The sequence below is a fragment of the Aythya ferina genome (assembly GCF_964211825.1).
Source record: "Aythya ferina genome assembly, chromosome: 16".
NCBI lineage: Eukaryota > Metazoa > Chordata > Aves > Anseriformes > Anatidae > Aythya > Aythya ferina.
This window is the reverse complement of record NC_140315.1, coordinates 9,368,333-9,386,532: the sequence shown is the minus strand read 5'-3', so window position 1 is coordinate 9,386,532 and position 18,200 is coordinate 9,368,333. Positions and strand designations below refer to the sequence as shown.

At 47.1% G+C, this 18,200-nt stretch overlaps 1 protein-coding gene across 7 annotated transcripts in view; it reads right to left on the bottom strand.

Moving 5' to 3' along the window:
* Positions 1–18,200, bottom strand: part of NDRG3 (NDRG family member 3) — a 54,337-nt gene continuing 36,137 nt past the window's right edge. For 6 of the 7 annotated variants that reach the window (XM_084538455.1, XM_084538459.1, XM_084538457.1 and 3 more), the window contains 13 exons: positions 14,124–14,229; positions 13,301–13,421; positions 12,154–12,216; positions 11,768–11,828; positions 10,010–10,096; positions 9,387–9,443; positions 8,098–8,201; positions 7,747–7,812; positions 6,132–6,183; positions 4,682–4,729; positions 3,952–3,987; positions 3,808–3,859; positions 1–1,563 (listed from right to left, as the gene is read on the bottom strand). In XM_084538455.1, the coding sequence (XP_084394581.1) occupies positions 1,385–1,563; positions 3,808–3,859; positions 3,952–3,987; positions 4,682–4,729; positions 6,132–6,183; positions 7,747–7,812; positions 8,098–8,201; positions 9,387–9,443; positions 10,010–10,096; positions 11,768–11,828; positions 12,154–12,216; positions 13,301–13,421; positions 14,124–14,229 (1,032 nt within the window). In that variant the 3' untranslated portion in view covers positions 1–1,384. Of the gene's footprint in view, positions 1,564–2,075; positions 2,115–3,807; positions 3,860–3,951; positions 3,988–4,681; positions 4,730–6,131; positions 6,184–7,746; positions 7,813–8,097; positions 8,202–9,386; positions 9,444–10,009; positions 10,097–11,767; positions 11,829–12,153; positions 12,217–13,300; positions 13,422–14,123; positions 14,230–18,200 lie in introns of all 7 variants that reach the window. The other variant, XM_084538454.1, reaches the window with a different exon arrangement.

Below are 18,200 nucleotides of genomic sequence, written 5' to 3'. Positions count from 1 at the left end.
TAACAATGAAACTCAGTTATAGCTTTATTTAATAACTGGTACAAAGTCCCCCTCAGGCAGAGCCTCCCAGTCCCATTCCCTACCTGAAATGGAGCAGAACATGAGTGTGACCCTCGGAGGAGCTGGCTCCCATTGAGTCAGGACTGCTCAGCTGTTAAGAAAGGACGTGTTGCTCGTCTCTCAAGACCTGTAGTAGCCTGGCCACTCATCCCTTTTCTCCCATTAACAGCTAGACCCTGGCACGCAGCAGGCATTTGCCTCCTGCCCTCTGTGACCCAGCCAGATGCAAAAAGGCAGAAAAATTGTGAATTCCACAAAGAGAATAAACAGTACCTGCACACAGTCATTCACTGCTCAACTGCTGGCCTGAGTCACACAAATGCGCGGCCGACAGCAGTCATTCACTGGTGTTTCTTGAGCCTCACTTAAGATCCTCACTTAAGATGCAGACACGCTGCCTGGGGATGACAGCAGCAGGAAGCAGAGCTGGCAGTGCAGGAGATTTTGGGATCTCCAAATGGCGAGGGGCACTGGTGCCCATTTCACAGCCTGTTTGATGTTAAAGATTCACCTGTGCCAGGGTAGAATAGTGACTACGTGCTAACTGCATTTGGCCCCTCCGCAGGAGAGGCAGGTGGGTCAGCAGAGGCAGTCTGGCAGCCGCAGCTGCTGTAGTTTAATCCCTTGTACTCTGTTGAATAGTGCACCTCGGTTAGTGTACATTGACTTGTTAACTGCTTTGCCCTTTCAGGAGGCTCAAGTAAGAAATCACTCCGCTCCTTAACACACATACAGAGATGAGACCAAGACAGTATTTCTGACCATTTGTTCATCTTCCCCACAGCTCCTTGGCATGCCAAGAGTCCTGGGAACACAAAGACCTCCCGGTGGGTTCTGTGCTCCAGGCACAACTCTGCCAAGAGTACCACCCGCCTCCAGTGCCTGGAGCTTCACATCATCATGGTCTTGCTTTCCCATGTCCCACAGATGCCATTCCAACTGCACCGCAAGGGTCCTTTAGCAGAAGCACAACTAGAAAGCAATTCTAAACCTCACAAAGCCACAAAAAATATATTTAAATGAACAGGGAAGACAATGGCTGTCATCTGGATTGATATACAGCACACACAGGAGATGGTATCAGCATGTACAGTAACCTGACTTACTAAGACTGCGGAATGTTAATGTTTTAAAGAGGCTCTGATGCCCAGGGCATACAGAAAGGACCAAAGTAATGCCAACTACAGACTACCAAGGAGGTAGCAGCTCAGATGGGCATGCACAAGTTAGAGAGAACAGTTAATGCCATGTTGGATGAAATGCTAGATTCTGAGTGGGTTCAGTGGGGGCGAGTGGAGTTGTCTGAATCAAGAAGGGCTCCTGCTTAACAGGATACTTCCATGGTTTGAGGTGCATCCTGGAGATCAATTCCTTCTGGGGTTCCAGCACTGCCTTCACCGTGGTTGCTAGTATGAGACCGGCTGCGGATGCTCTCCCCAGAGCCCACACTAGAAGAGGAGTGAGTACGTGAGCGGATCAGCCTGGTCATACTAGCTGCTGGCACTGCAAGAGAGAACAAGAGTACGGTTAGAAAAGGAGGAAGTTCTTAGGCTCAGAGCAAGTATCACAGCACTCAAATATGTGTTGCTGAGTAAGCACAGAGTGAGCTATCCCCTCAGAAAGAAAACTCACTCTTCACTGCCAAAATTAAGTCTTTGCATGTCTAAAGCAAGATGTTTAAGGCCCAATTTCAAAAGGTCCAAGGTGAGCAAATGCCAGAAGTGTAACTGATCATTTGCAAGTGCAGTCATGGTCAGTGTCTGTGCAAACCAAGGCAGCTGTTGTACAAGTGACCTTTTGAAAGTCAGTCTCATCACTCTAGAAAACCACAGAGCTGAAATCATGCAACAATCAACAAAATACAAATGAAAGGTGAAAAACCATAGCATACACATTGTACAATGGATCAGCCTAGCCCACAGCAGCAGGACATGCCGAAACAGAGCAATGCACCCGAGGAATCATTCAACTCAGTACACAGACTTGGGCCGAGGCAGATGCACAGTTGAAGGTACCTGACTCAGTGCTTAGGTGGCTGAGCTGCACATAAGGGACTGGAAACAACATGAGACAAGGAAAGGGATGAATACAGGTAAGAGCCAATTAGTTGCAGAGTGTGAGTAGCTGCACTGCTCCTGGGATCCCAAGCTACTTTCCCTTCCACTCCCATCTCACACACTGTGCTGTAAGCTCCCAGTATTTGTGAAAACAGCTGATAATGAGCATCTTGGGGAGATGCCAACTCAAAAACCTACCAGGGGCAAGTCTCTCCTATGATGTTAGCTGGAAACTGCAGCATAACTTCCTCAACCTCCCTGCTGTATGCACCGTAACTGCTCAACAGAGATGTCATTTTCCTTAAGTGAGGAAACTGAGGTATGCTCTGCAACTCTGGATACTGAACAGGAATTCTTGTCTTTCCTCGAGTTGACAGCATCAGATTCCAGCTACAAGGCATTACTTTCCACTTGCAGTTTCAGCATGGGCAGGTCCAGCTGTTTCAATGTGCAGAAGGAACAAGAATAGCTATTGGGGAACTGGCTTCTGCACTTCTAGAAGTGATAAGCTGCTTTGTTTCTCTGCTGTTCTCCTCCGAGATAAGGCTCTGCTGGACCAAGCTCAGCACTCCCAACAGTCTTGCCAACCAAAGTTGGTAGAATGGTTCTGTTACTAGCTACTAATTCTATAAATAGAAGTTTACCCCTCATCTTTCCCCTGTGCTACACATCCTGTTGGCAAGAGATTTGACCACCAAAGCCCTGCTGAAGTCCTTGCTCTGATGACAGTACTTGCTGATTTTTCCAGCACCAGGCATGCAAGAGACTTGAACATGGAAATGCTCTTAGATTGTGAGATTAAAGGGGCCTTTCTCACATAGCAACCTCCTCTGAAGCGTCAGGGTCTTCTGGCTAGCCTTGGAGAACACGATCATCCCACTATGTTCATGTCAGACACACAGAGCTCTAGGGAAAAGGACAGCTTCCTCTGAGTACTGACATCCATGAGTTGGTAAAGAAGCTCTGGTAACATGGAGACCATTGGAAATGTCACAGCTGCTAAAGTGGCCGTGCTTAGTGGTTCCTCAGCCATGGGAACAACCCCCTCCTATAGTTCCAGCTTTTGAAGGTTCACCATCCACAGAAGGGACCTCCTAGCCCTAGACCCTGGCAAGCAAGGCAGAGCTGTGCCAAGGTGTCTGCAATGGAGACAGGGTTGACCTGGTGCACCAAGAATCTCTTCTCCTGAAGTCCTCAGTCCCTAGAACACCAAGGGCAAGGGAAGTCTCAGCCTGACACACTCAGGACACAATTTTCTTCTGCCACGAAGCACAAGGAGGAAGCCACAGGGCAGAGCTCTCGTACCCACCACAACCACGAGGCTGTACTGCTTACTAACTCCTTCCCCTTTGCAGAAAGTAGCACAGAAGATTTCAGAAGATTTACTGACCTTGGGAGCACACTTTCCTTAACTGGGACAAACATGAATTTACAACATTTTATCAACAACAGCAACCAAAAAGGGGTCACCGCACTAGCTGTAGTGCAGATTAAACACACATCAGGGAACAACATTGGTTTACTAACGTGTTAGCACCCTAGTTGATTTTCCAGCATGGATGGATGTCCTGGCAACCACACTAACTCATGGGTGGGGACACAGATGCCAATGGGCTCAGATGGACCAGAAAGGCTGAGTTCCCCTCAGAACAAACCCACTCCAAAACAGAAAACTGTGTTTGCCACTTACTGTAGCCCATTCCCTGCACAAAGTACTTGAAGGCTTCGGTCAGCTTGCCAGGCTGTGGAAACAGAAAGTGCAGCATTAGTGTGAGCAGGGCAAGGGGCTTTGTACAAACTAAATCCCATGGAAGAGCTGTGACACAGTTCTCACCTGAACCACCTGGGGAAGTCCTCCGCAGTCAGCCATCTGCAACAGGAAACAAAAGGGAGGTTGGGTTGTCCTTCCCACCCCAGGCCAACCCCAGGACTGGCACAGCATTGCCCACCCCACCAGGCTGAGGGCACAAGCTGCTCTGTGACACAAGGCACGCTTCTATCATTTTGTTTCCAAAACCAAAGCAAGGCCTGGTGATATGTCTTCTGAGAGCTTGTGGCTGAAGAAACCCAGCATCCTGAAGGTTGCACTACCAAGCAATCTCAGGCCATATTCTAGAAGCCCAGAAGCAAACCTGCATCTGCCCAGCTCCCCCTGCCACTCTCCCCACACCTGGTGGTCTACACTTATAAACAGTATCTTTCTGACATGCTGAGGAGCCATAGGTGAGGATGGGATGGACTTGTAGAAAGCTATAAAAAGTGATGTTGCTGACAGTAAGCAGGGTGAAGGCAGGGCACCTCTGCTAATTCTCATTAGATCTTCCCTGCCACTTGCTGGGTGAAGATATCAGAGAACTGGACATAAATCAGGGAATCAGGGACCCCCTGACAACAAGCTCTTTTCCTCTTAGTCTTTCTCCACACAGGAGAGAACACAGCCCTGAGCAACTGTCCAGAAACATCTTGAAGCTAAATGTATAGAAGGCAAACACCTAAGTGGAGCTGGTCTCAGCAAAACAAATATGTCTTTGTGCAGGCTGGAAAGATTCTGGCATGGTACTCACCTTCAGAAGGGTAGTTTTGGTTGGGTCAAGACGTGAATTGCATTCAACCTAAAATAAAAGGAGGTAAGAGGTACGTGATATCACACAGAAATCTTGAACAGTCAGATGAAAAATGTGGGGCATCTGCTCCACTGAAGGCAATGGCTTTCTTAAGCAATAAGAGCTTCTCCAGAGCCAGGAAGGACTGAGCAAGAAAACAGACAGCACGTAGGAAGAGAACAATGAATGGAAGATGCCATGAGGAAAGGCAGGTGTTCCCATCCAAGGGACAGAACATCACTGCCTGAGAGATGGGGATATGAATTTATGGGAAAGCATCCCCAAAACCTGATCCACCATGAAACCCTGGAGCATCCCCTGAGCTCTGACAGAAAGACTGTGAGGGAAGCAGATTTCTGTGCTATGCAGCACGGAGAGAAATCACAATCCCCCAGTCAGGCAAGGAGGAAATGGCCACTTCTCTGTAGTCCTGCTGCAACCAGAGAATAGGTGGGGACCTACAGGAAAAGCAGCCCCAGAAGAGGAGATTTTCATGAGCTGGGAACCTGAGCAACTAGATAGGCAAGCTGAGATCCAGAAGACTATAGATCCTTGCCCAACTGTGGCTGGGAGGCAATGAGAACCCTTAGGAATATTATCCCAGTACTGTAAAAACTCAGAGAAAGTCTCAGACTTCCATATGTTCCAGACTGAACAGAGTGGTGAAAAGCCAACAGGACCAGAAAAAGCCCTGCAGTTCTCCATGCACAGCTCCTAGGTCCAAGCTACTGCTTTAGGAGACTGATACACTATTCCAGGTTTCTTAAGGAAACTTGTTTTGTTCACAACCCCCCGGCCTTCCCACAGTCACCTTCTGAAAGGCATCACAACCACTCTGCATTGCACCATGCCACATGTGTAACTGTGCTGGGAGGGAAGTGGTTATTAGTGCCTGCAATGACAACAACAGGAAGGAGATGCTACCAAGTGTTACTTTCCCTGCGATGCAGTGCTCTTGCAGAACTCTGTGCTAATCTCCACAACAGAGCTGGAGTCACACTGCTTATTTTTAAACCTCTGTTACCCTCAGTACAACAGGAAGAGAACAGTAATTCATAAATTGAAAACTAAACTCCAGGGGGTAGCCTGACAGACCTCAGGGAAAGACCCAAATTCTTGAAAGAGGTCCTCTATATTGCTTGCTAACCAAGGCGCATGAGCACAGACTCCTAGTCAGATCCTGCCACCTTCAACTTAGAGCTACCCTGCAGGGCCACTAGGCGGCCCAAGCCTTGCATCTCCCACCAGTGGCTGACAGTTCTCAATATCTGGGGACTGTAAGAGAGCTTTGGACAAAGAGATACTTTTTGTGGCTAGTTGTGACAAGGTGAAAACACTGCTGGGTAAGGCAGGTTTTCTAAATGTTCTCTGGGGCTCATGTCATGCAAGGAATATGTTTGTGTATACGTACCACTGCTTCCACAGCAGGTGAGTTGTCACCAACCACTAGCAAGGCAGGGCACCTGGTAAAAAACCCAAGAGAAATGTTACTTCCCATTGCTTCTAAGGAATTTCTGAGAAGGTCGAGGTCTGTGCACCAACAGCCTTATGAAACGTTAACAATGCTAAGCAAAATCCCTCTGTGCTCCCACACCATGACATTTTGTTTGCATCAAAACCTCCTCTGTGGCTTGCATATGCACCCGTACCATCCCCTCCATGTACACCAACTATCACTACTGTTACAGATGTGTTAAAAGATGGGTGTAGGGCTGAAAGAAACACCATCCCAGGCAACAGAAGGGAGCATGCTCTCTGGAACGAAAGTCAGGAATTTCAGAATAACTACATCCAACAGAGCTTAATGCCTCTGAGGGTGGCTACTGGCCAGCACTGTATTTTGGTCTGTATTTTAGAAAGATACACAAAAGATTCTGGGAATATATTGAAAAACATGATATTAAAACCTCTGTCAAGAAATCTGTAATTTCATATCCATTTTTATATGTACTGTAATTCTAGAACAGTTAAGATTCAATGCATAAAACATACCCAGAAGGCCACTGTTCAAGTGGCTGTGAATTTATATTATTCATTTACAGATAAAGGTAAGAAAGGTTTGGGCTAGACACCCCACTTTGGTCTGGTGACTAGATGGCAAAAGTTATGCTAGAGGCCATGAATGACAGAGCTCAGTCAGTGAAGTACCACTAAGGTTTGTGAGACTGAGGGCCTATGAGCAAGCCTAAAAGCAAAGAGACCCAAACTTCCATAGGAATTATTTAAGGGTCTGCAGATCCCTATGAGTCTATCTGTCTGCACGACAGAGAGCAGCATGATCGGCTTTGCCTGGAGACCAAGCAAGGAAATCTACCACTTTAGGTTAGCCAAGATCTAGAGGGTTTGTCTGTAGATGCTAAAGCATCTCCTGGGACTGGCAGCAGCAGAAGTCCACACAGTTTCCAAGGAGACAACAGCAGAGCCTGTGCAGCAGCATCTAGGCCAGCCCAGGTATTCTGCCTCAGCACTGCAATTCACAGTCTTCGTGTGGTGATGATTTGCCCCTTTTGCTTTCTTGCTTAGAACTTGAAAATTTACTTATACTTGCTCTGCACTGCTCTCCAATGTCTGTCCCTTCTCAGCTGTACTCTGCACAGACTATTAGCCCTCTGACTAATGAGTCACTGCCAAGGTGGGAGCTGTCATACCCTCCCCATCCCTCTATGAGAATTGTGCAGACAACTTTTCTGGGCAGAGTAGGGGAAGATAGGCAGCAGCAACAAACAAAATCCTAACTATTTTTTCATGAAAAACAATAAAACTAACAGCTCAGAAAGTACAGTGGCTTCTGGGTGGAAATTCTTACTCCTCTGACCCTATCTTCTGGGGAATGTCAACATGTTCTTACTGAAAGGGCTTCCAGAAGCCTCTGCTCCACTCTGGCTGACAGCACTGCACGAAGCCTGGGACTGTCTGAACAGTCTTCCCAGCACTTGGTCTAGTTCTTCCTAAGAAGCAGTGACAGCTTTTCTGCTGAAGGGACTGCATATTAACTAACTAACACAGGTTGATTAACAGCAACTTACTTGAGTGTTTTTGCTGTATTTTCATTGATGCCAAGAACTGGTCTCTCAATTTCCAGGTCTCTGCGACTGGAAGACAAAGCAGAACAATTCTCTATCAGATCATCAGAGGAAACTGGTTATAGTTGGAACATTCAAAATCCAACCACGTGTGCTGGCTCCAGCAACCAGACAACAGGTAACCACCTCCCGTGTCATGCCACGGACATGAGCCCCAGTAGTCATTGCCAGAAAATGGGATCCATGGCAAGCTTGATGTAGATCTTCAGAGATTATATATATGGTAGCAAATCTACTGAGCAGGATGGGTATGGGAACAATTCTGAATCTAGAAGGCACAAAAGCATCCTGTACCTGTTGTATGACGTGAGGAACAGCTGAAGGTTATCTTGGTTAATATCCTGTGCAATATGAAGCCTGTATGTTTGGATCAAATCTAGATTTGCCTGCAGTTCCTCCTGTACAAAAATAAAAGAATTGGAAGACAAATTTTCTTCACATGTAATAATGTCTAAGAAATTACATTCTTAAAAATACTGAAGCACTGAACTGCCTCCACACTCATCGCTCACTGCTGAACAATAACCTACAGGGACAGTGACTCCAGACTGCATTAATACCTATGCTATATTAAGTGTTCCCATGAAATGACTGTGAAGGTGCAGTATTTTGGTAACGTGATCATAATTTTAAGAATGGTAGTGCACATGCTGCTGCTGGAGTATAAAGGTATCTTGAGATGCTATAAGTTGGCTCTTGAGCCTCAGCACTGCTTATATGGGTACAAATCACTCTGTTTTAGGAATGTTTTCCACTTATGTTTCATGTTAAAGAAGCAAAGCTTTATATGTAAGTGCCAAGACTGGGACCAAAGGAAAATCTCATCCCAACACACAGTTCTATGAAGAAATTGCATTCCAAGAGGGGAGAGAGAGAGAGAAAGGAATGCAAGGAAGCACTATACGTAATGAAGGGGTGTGAAGAGCATGTGTGCTCTAAGAAGGAGGAAGCTAGATGACTCCTTTCAGTAATTATGTGATGTTACAAGGGGGCTTCAGGTCAGGTATTGATTTGCTGCGAGTCATATGCTGTGTGCATGAGGCACAACCTCTTTCAGTTTCCTGGTAAGCTTGCTGATTGGGAGTCAGCAAATCCCAAACAGAAGGCACTGTTGTAGCCAAAAGTTTCAGGAGGAGCTATTTTGCCTCTGCTGAAGCTAAAGGGGAAGAGGAGAATGCAGCAATTTAACATCTAGACATGTACAATAACCCCCTATCAACTTACAGATGATCTGTCCTCCACCCACAGATCAAATGCCTCTTTGCTGGTTACAAGAGAACTGTCTGCCACATGTTTCTGCAGACATTTGTTTGGGCAGCAAAAAGGACGGAGTTCTGCAGCACTAATGGTGTGGGATACTACTCTCTTACCATGTCTGGAGTCTGGAGACAGTCAGTGCATGCATGAGGATGTGTTTGCTCCCCCTAGCATGCAAAGTCCTGGTGCAAGCTTGCCACATAGAGAAGACTGTACAGTCTATGGCAACCCTTGATGGAGCAGGGCTATTTCAGAGCAGCTACATACAGAAGTTAGAGCTCCATGTATGGTTGCAGGGGCAACATTAACACCTACTGGTTACTTACATGGCCAAAATGATGTGCCAAGACAATATCCACTATGTTGGTTGTCCAGCCTGAAAACTGAAGAGTGACAATGAATGAGAAGGAGAGAGAGGAATTGGAAAATGCTGTTTCATTACAAATTTCAAAGCAGCTCCTCAGAATAAAGAAAATAACAACAACAAAAAAATTTCAAGGAATATAAGCAACAAAACGCCTGACGTATAGGATGGGTGTGCAAGGCTTCAAAAAAGCACGTAGAACAGACAGCTCTCCAGAACTGTGAAGCCTCGATAACAGTAAGTGGCCAGAATATCAGAATCATTAAAAGATTCATTCAGCATCAGCCAAATGAAGCCTGCAAGCACAAGTACTAAATCAGAGGAGAGGTAAGTGCGTGCTTAGCAGCCATTCATCTCCATGCAGTTTATCGGGATTTCTCATTCATACATGATCACACCCATTCCTGTTCCTAAATTGGAGGTCGTGCCACACCCAGACTGAGGACACAGTAGTGACAGAAATGAGATTGTGCAGTTTTGGACATAAAATGACAAATTCCTGTACTCTGTCCTTTTCTTTCTTATTCCACACACTGTTTATCAAGCACTGTGGAGAGAATTTATATAAAGAAAGGAAAATCTCACCTTGGATGCTGCCCAGTCGATCCAACCCTTTGCACATGGATCAACATTAATAAGCACAAGTCCCTCCACCAGGTCTGGGTGGCTGAGCTGCGGAGAGAGAGCACAAGCACACTCAGAAGGATCGTTTAAGCCACAAAAGCACACACTGGTAGGTGTAGCAGCTGGAAAGCTACTTGTAAAAGCAAGGCAAGACAAAATGAAGATTAAATGGGGCAGACAGTGACCTTTTCAGAGCCTAGCCCAAAGCAGGCCTTTTGTACCAGAAGGATTCGTTTGTTGGCACTGATGGATCAGCTGCTCATACAGCACCTGCAGCCTGAGCAGGCCTCAGCAGTGTTTTCTAGTGCCCACGTGCCTGGTGCAGCCGTGGGGTTGCAGGTCCTGCTCTGGCTCCCGTGTGTGACGGGGCTGTGAGCAGTGACCCTCCCTGCTCCAATGTGGCATCTTCAGCAGAGATGTGGCAAAACAGCATGTTGTGGCAGGTGGCACCGGAGTCTGTGCTGAGGTCCCCAAAGCATCTGCAGCCTGAATAAGGGTCTATGAAGCTCCTGGTGCAGTGGAAGGCACCCCTTTGTCCTGCTCAAGCTGCCAGCAGCCCTGTCCGCACTCTAGCCTGGCATCCCAGCACCATGCAGTTTACCTTGGGGCATGTGTGCAGAGCAGGGTAACAAAATACTCTGAGAATTGCTTGTGAACACAAAAGAAGCAATCTAACAGAAGTGGATAGCTTCAAGCTTTAGGCTCACTGAAAGGCTGAAATTTTACTGAAGCCTGTACTCTCTGCTTCACTGCACAGATTAGCATCAGTTAAGCAGAAGGAAATGACTCTGTCCTCAGCAGGAAGCTGTCTGCAATCCAGGTAGCAGGCAAGGGCTTTCTGACACTTCACTGAGCTCAGGCCAGAGGTTTATTTGAGTGATTTCTTTATCAAGGCTCATAATTACACAAGATACAAAAAGTAAGCAACAGATTGAACACCGGTGATTAAAACTGATGTAGGCCCTCCCTCCCCTGACACAATCCTGACTGCTGGGAAGAGGAAACAGAACTTTTTGTAGGAAGGGGAGCTGCATGTGGCTTTAAGCAGCAGTAAGTAGCCTAACATGTCAGCAACTCTCTGCACTCAACAACTTCAAGAAAACTTTACTGAGAATGTTAAGAGTTCAGCATCTGTTTTTAAAGCTATCCCTGAATGACTCAGGTGAATTCCTGGCCCACGTCTACTGATTTCACATACTTATAAAAATTCCACCAGGGAGAAACGTAGAAGTAAGTAACAACACAAAGCTAGTGCTCCCTTCTTTAAAGGTGGAGTGCAAAATCCCCTGCCACTGAAAAAGTGCATTCCTCATCTGCTCTAGTCCGTAATACATCCCCACAGCACATCACTGGATCAATTGTTTGGTGTCACAAACTCTGGAAGCAGCATACAGTAATGCAGACAGAGCTTTGTGAAGACACTGGTGCCTTCAGTGTTTCAATTACAAACATCCAATCATTCCAAGGCTGTGCATTTCTAGCAGACAGGATGGGTTCTGCTGACCCAAAGACATCACATTACAATCTTTCCATGCCTGGCATAGCTGTGGTGTAGGTTTGGCCGCTCCAGTTTAACCATCTGGTCAAGAAGTAGCTCTCACATGGCTCCTTGCATGCCTATTGGAATTACCGCTGCTTTGCCCATGCCCCACAAATGGTTTGTTTGATTAGTAGAAGACCACAGCTCATGTAAGTCACAAGGAATGAAGAGATACTTACTGCACACCTGCTGAGGACATATGCACCGGCTCCCAGTCCAATCCCAATGAAGCTCTTCAGGCTGAAATATAGGCATTTCACAATCAGCAAGGCTAACTTAAGCCGAAGCATCCCTAAAGGCAAAGCCTTTCCCCTCTCTGCATCCAGCTGTTCACTTATGGTTAATTTTCAAAATGATACAACAATGATGCAGCAGTCATAAATTGTCTCATGCGGCAGACAGCGTTCCCAGCTTAAGAACCAGACAGGGTTACACAGGTTAGGAGACACTCGGGACTCTTGGGACAATTCAGTGAATGTATCAGATTACTGCAAGCGGAGATAGAGAGAGGTGCTGGAATGGCTGAATCCAGCTGACTCACCCTGACTTTCTTTCAGAGACTTACTTCAGGTGTGTCAGAACAGCAGGCAGCATTTCAGCCAGTTCATCCATACTGGGATACTGGTACCTGAAAACCAACACAGCTTGTCTGAGGTTGTTCCCAAGCTCTATCCAATGTAGGAGAGACAAGGAGCATCTGACAGGAACGTACATAGATGATTATCATAGAATCATAGAATATCCCGAGTTGGAAGGGGACCCAAAAGGAGCATCAAGTCCAACTCCTGGCACCACACAGGTTTACCCAAAAATTCAGACCATATGACCAAAAGCATAGTCCAAACACTTCTTAAACTCCCAACAGGCTTGGTGCCATGACTACATCCCTGGGGAGTCTGTTCCAGTGTGCGACCACCCTCTCGGTGAAGAACCTTTTTCTGATACCCAGCCTGAACCTCCCCTGTTGCAGCTTGACTCCATTCCCTCAGGTCCTATCACTGGTCACTGAAGAGAAGAGATCGATGCCCACCCCTCCACTCCCCCTCATGAGGAATCTGCAGACCATGATGAGGTCTCCCCTCAGCCTCCTCTCTTCCAGGCTGAACAGGCCCAGTGCCCTCAGCCGCTACCTCATACGTCATCCCCTCTAGGCTCTTCACCATCTTAGTTGCTCTTCTCTGGACACTCCCCAACAGTTTCATGTTGTTTTTGTACTGTGGTGCCCAGCACTGCACACAGTGCTTGAGGTGAGGCCGCACCAGTGCAGAGTAGAGTGGGACAATCACCTCCCTTGACCAACTGGCAATGCTGTGCTTGATGCACCCCAGGATATGGTTGGCCCTCTGCAATGATTATTCTGCAACGATACTGTAAGTCCAGCCAACAGCATGGATCCCATCCCTCTGAGCAAGACTAACACAGAGCTATGTTTGGGGCAGTCAGGCTTCTGTAGAAGACAGACAAAGCAAGGAACACCAGCTAGACTGTGATGTGCTGGGCTCACACTCAAGTCAGAGAGCTGGTACCACTAGCAAGGGCCTCAGTGACATGAGAGTTCCCTGCACATTCCTCAGGAAGCCTCCTCATCTTCCTCTGCTCCTGATATTCCACCACACTCCGCCTCGCAGTCCCAGTCAGGTTAAACTGGATAGCTACCTCAGACCAGACTGCAACAACATCTGGAACTGCAAATATCTCTGCAGAGCTCTTACCCAGACGGAAATGGGGGGGCTCCTTCCTGTTGGCCTGGCGCATCCACGTGGCACACAGCAAAATGCTGAGTGATCTCCTGCATATCTTCGAAGTTAAAGAATGCATTGAAACAGGATTTGTCTGTGAGAGACAAAAAGAAATGAGACATTACCTGACGTTTTACTATGATCCGTCCTCCACACATCATGGCATACACCTTTGTGAGCCCAACCCCGTGCTGAGTCTGTGGGACAGGGGATGCTGGGTGACCGTGCTGCCGTGCCCCACTGACTGCAACGCAGCAATGAGGTCCAGCAAATTAACTGCCATGGCTGGAGGGCAGGCAAGCAGGCAAACATCACCCCAGCACGCATGCCCAGGAAAACAGGGCCCTGCTCAGGTATTCATGGCACATACTGAGAAGCACCTATGTGAACATAACAGCACGTGTGGGGTGGGAAGATATGGTAAGAGCAGCTGACCCCACTACAAACATTAGTGTACCTCTGCAGCTTTGAACAAGGGACTTGCTCACCTGCCCAGCATTCAGGAAAACTGATGCCTGGTGGCAATTCAAGGAGAACAGCTCTACTAAACGGTGCAACAAGTCACCTGGAGCCCTGTAGCGTGGTAGGTGGATTCAATTCAACCCTGGCCCCATCTTTTCGGGACTGTTGGAGGACAGGGGCATGCTCCATGCTCTCTCTTAAGCAGACCTTTATCTTTTTATCCTGAAATGACCTATCCCATCTCAGCTCAAGGCCAGTCCCACTGCTCTCTATACTCAATTGCTGATAACATAAACAAGCACTTTTTCAGGGTCCTTGGAATACAAGGGCTTACGGTTGAGGCCAATGTCATGGTATGTGAGGATGACAGGTCTGTTCCCCTTGGGTGTGCCCCGCATGGTGACATGAACCACTCCGAAAGCTGTCTCAATGTCATGTTCCTGCAGAGAGAGAAGAAGGAGCCTCAACATTACGTGTGCTGGATGTGCTATGGGTAACTCCAGCTAAGGGCCAGCAATAAATGCTTCATCCACATTCTCTCATTGCCATCCTGTCCACTGCTGGCATCCCTTCAGCCCACAAGTCTCTGTTCAACGTGCCTGCAGCCCACAGCCCTGGGATCATCATGCCAAGGGGCAGGCTGAGGGGGCACAGCAATGCCAGAGAGGCTGGTAGCAGCCCCAGACCCTGGAGACCACACACCAGAACATTTTGGAAACTGCAAGGCACCACAGAACAAGGAGACCCAAGCTCTGCAGACCCAACTGCTGGCTGCCTGGGGTGCTGCCACCCAAGGGAGTGAGAGCTCACACAGTGCCTTACACGGGAGAGAAAGAGGACCATAAAGACTCTGCTCTGATACGTGTCCAGGGCAGAAACAGAAGCCACAGACTCAGGATAGTGAACAAAGAAGTGCCCGTAACGTTGTCTGAGTTTAACTAGAATAGTTGTAAACACATCTAGACAAACACTGATCTGATATAACCGCAGACTTTGGAAAAGATGTGGAGATAGCAGTAAGGCTGGTTACCCAACATCACCTACAAGTCCATTCTCTAATCTATAGAAATCAAAGGAGAGCAATGCCCTAACTTACAGACACTGAAAAAAACACACATTATTTTCTTGATATTAAAAAAAATAATCTGTTTAGGGAATAACCTCATGGTTCAGCCTTAAAACAGGACACTACAAACCCTAAAATATTTTGTATTACACAAAGTTTACACAAAGCTTCTGATTTTTTTTAACAGTAAATTCCAATAACCTGGATGTGATTAGACCAAATATAGGACAGATGAGAGTACCTGGTTCACAGCACATCGGAAATTCATCTCGCCCTTCCTTTCCCCAGAAGTATTTCTTTTTGGGAAGCCCCAAAGTCTCTCCCCTTCTCTCAGAAGTGTGGCAACAAAAGCAAGCTGCCAGAGTCGTATCACCTGAGGTAGCCCAAAGCCTTCTGCCTGATTGGCTTTAAAAGGCAGAAAGACATGCTGGAATCATTTCTGTGGTGCAGACCACCTCTGGCTGCCCTCATCCTCAGAAAGTGGTAGGGTTTTAACTGCATGCAGATATTGCATCGCACATGCAGAGAAGCCAGAGTACTTAGAAAGCAGCAGTGACCTGCCTGCACTAGATGTGGGCAACAAAAAATGGTAGGCGAGGTTCTAGAGTTTCTACAGTCCAAGGATGACAGCACTCCATCCAGCTCCCCCTTGTTCTCAGGACAGGGCTGCAGACCAAGACATCCTGCATAAGGAGATGAAAAGTCCTTGTGTGCAAAGCAGGCCCTGGACTGTGCAGCTGGCAGCAGCACTGCCTGTCCTTGCAGCACATGTGCTCAAGCAAAGCCAGGTTGTAGCCTGGTCTCTGCCTCCCAAGCCTCTGTGAAACCACCAGGCTGTCTGCTGCTTGCCTGTGTTCTCAGCTGCTGCTCCGCTACAACTGGGAAAAGGCCTGCTCTGTACTCCAGCAGTACCAGCACCGCCACAGGAGTGGCCCTCATAGCATTTTGGAAATTAGCAGGAATGAGTAAGTCCTCTAAGGAAACTGGCAGCTTTTGGAGGAGGCTGAGGCCGGTGATTTGTAGTGCAGGCTGCTGAAGCAGCCGAGTGCAGCAAGCTCATGGAATTGCCCAGCAAGTGCCAAAGCAGCAGGAGCTTGCAGTCCCTGGCTGCAGCTCCCTCCTCATCTGAGCTAACCACGTGGCTGACTGCCATGAAAAGCAGGACTCTGCCATAAGCAACTTTAACTCACTGACCTGGAAGGAAACTATCCAAACTATCCAGCTGATTTTTTTTTTTAATTAATTTCATTTATTTATTTAATTATTTTAATCTGACTTTGTTAGATTTCTGCCAGGTCAACGAGTTAAGAAGCTCACATAGAGGCAGGACAAATGCTGGTGCTGGCTCAAAGCCAGACGGGAGGGCACAGGCTGGCAGAAGTACTAACCCTGCCCTGAGCATGAGGCCCGTTGTACTGACTCGTGTCTCATGTGGCTGCACCTCCAGAGGACTGGGGAGGGTTTTACAAACAGCAGCAAAAGGTTAACTATCAAACAGAAGCACAAAACCCTAACTGAGGCAACAGTGAGAAAATCACAGAAATAACAAAATGGCTGATTATATTAAAAAAAAATAAAATTTAAATTGGTTCAGTGGCTTTTTTGGAATTAAGTCATTGTAAGGCCACATGCGCATCCACTACATCGAAGACTGGAGAAGACACTCAAAACAGAAACATTCACGTCTCTTCAGTCCTTTAGTACAAGCACCTCAATGTGCTTCATACTGCAACAGCCTGCACTTTTGCGTTCCCCAAGGTTGACCTTGGGTCTTTCTTTAGCTCTCTGGTAGGGAAAGAAAAGAGTTTCCTCGAGCTAAGAATCAATCCTTGCTCTCCCACTTACTTTAACTTTGTGAACTGCATAAACTGAGATTTTGGAAAGTGAGACAGTTTATCAGAAAGAGGTTTTTCATTTTCATTTTTCTCCAAAATAGCTCTCCCACATATAAAAGTCAAAGGATAGCATGAGACAGCTGCTTAATATAGAGACCAGGTCTCAGACTTTAGATAGCAACAAAAGTCGTTGTGCTTGTAAGATACAATTGCTACCTTGAATTGGCCAAGAAAAGGAGAAAGGTTATTACATCATCACTTGGTTATTACTCTTACAGAGAAGAATAACCCAGTTGCAATAGACCCCTCCCTGCCAGCCACTCAGTGCGATGTCCCACCCTAACAACTGACTGCTCCAAACTCTGCATATTCTTTCCTGGTGTTTGCCCACTGCTCAAGTAGAAACACAATGATGGAAAGTATCAGAAGCTAGTCATCCGCATTTCTCAGACAGCTATGTTTTGTTTCTGGTCTCTGTTAAGGCCAGCTCTGACACACTGCACCAGTGTAGTCTGAATGGAGATTCGAGGACTGCTACCTTGCAGCTGTCAAACTCCTGCAATGGTCTGTCTGAACAGTCATCTGCAGTGCAGGGAAGGAGTGATGGGAGAAGGCAGGTGGCAAAGATGCGGCCAGGAGACTGCCTGATTTAACAAATGTGCTATTTACAAAATAAGGAAGGTGAAGGCAAGAGATGATGATGATCTATGGTTGCGTTTTGAAATACTCAATAAAATTTAATTTTCACTTAAGGACTGGAAACTTTATCAGAGGCTTCTCTGAAGAGATTTTATCTTCTGCCCTCATTCATACAGTAGGTTAAAAAAGAAACAGCAGCTGCAGGCTACATGCTGTAAATGGGAACTCAGCAGCAGAGGCAGCCCTGCTCCCCACAGCCTGCTCTTGCTGGCCATGGGCACCAAGCCGTGATGCAAGCGTGCCGATAGCAGAGTGCTGCTGGTGAGATGGAACAGATTCTGTGTGGGCAGCTACTATTGATCAACCCAAACCAGAGCTGGGAACAGTTGCTCCAAAAACTAGCAGTGCCCTTGGGGCATGAATGAGATGAGCCATGAGGGAGGAGGATCAGCAGGGATGAAGCTAGGCAGGGCAGCTGGGGCTGGTCATACCAAAGGTCCAACTACCCCTGAGAGTCTGACTGAGAGCGGGTACTTTGGAAAAATAGACTAGAGCAATCATGTAGTGACACTTCCTCAAAAACTTGCGTCTTGTAACTTAATTTTCCCAACTTCCAACAACTTGTAGGTCAAAAGAGACTTTCTGAGCTGGCTTTTGCAGTCAGCCACCCTATCACCAGAAAAGCCAAAGCTGAACAAGATGTGGGGTGAGGAATACCTGCTTTCCCGCACCTTTTGTCTGCTGGCTTCACCTGAGACTCCCCAGTCCTCGGTTTGGAGGACAGGGAACAGCCGATTCCATTCCCACAACAGCACCACCTATCAGCTTGTCATGCTTCATGGTTGCAATTTCCCTTCATCAGTCCCTTCTC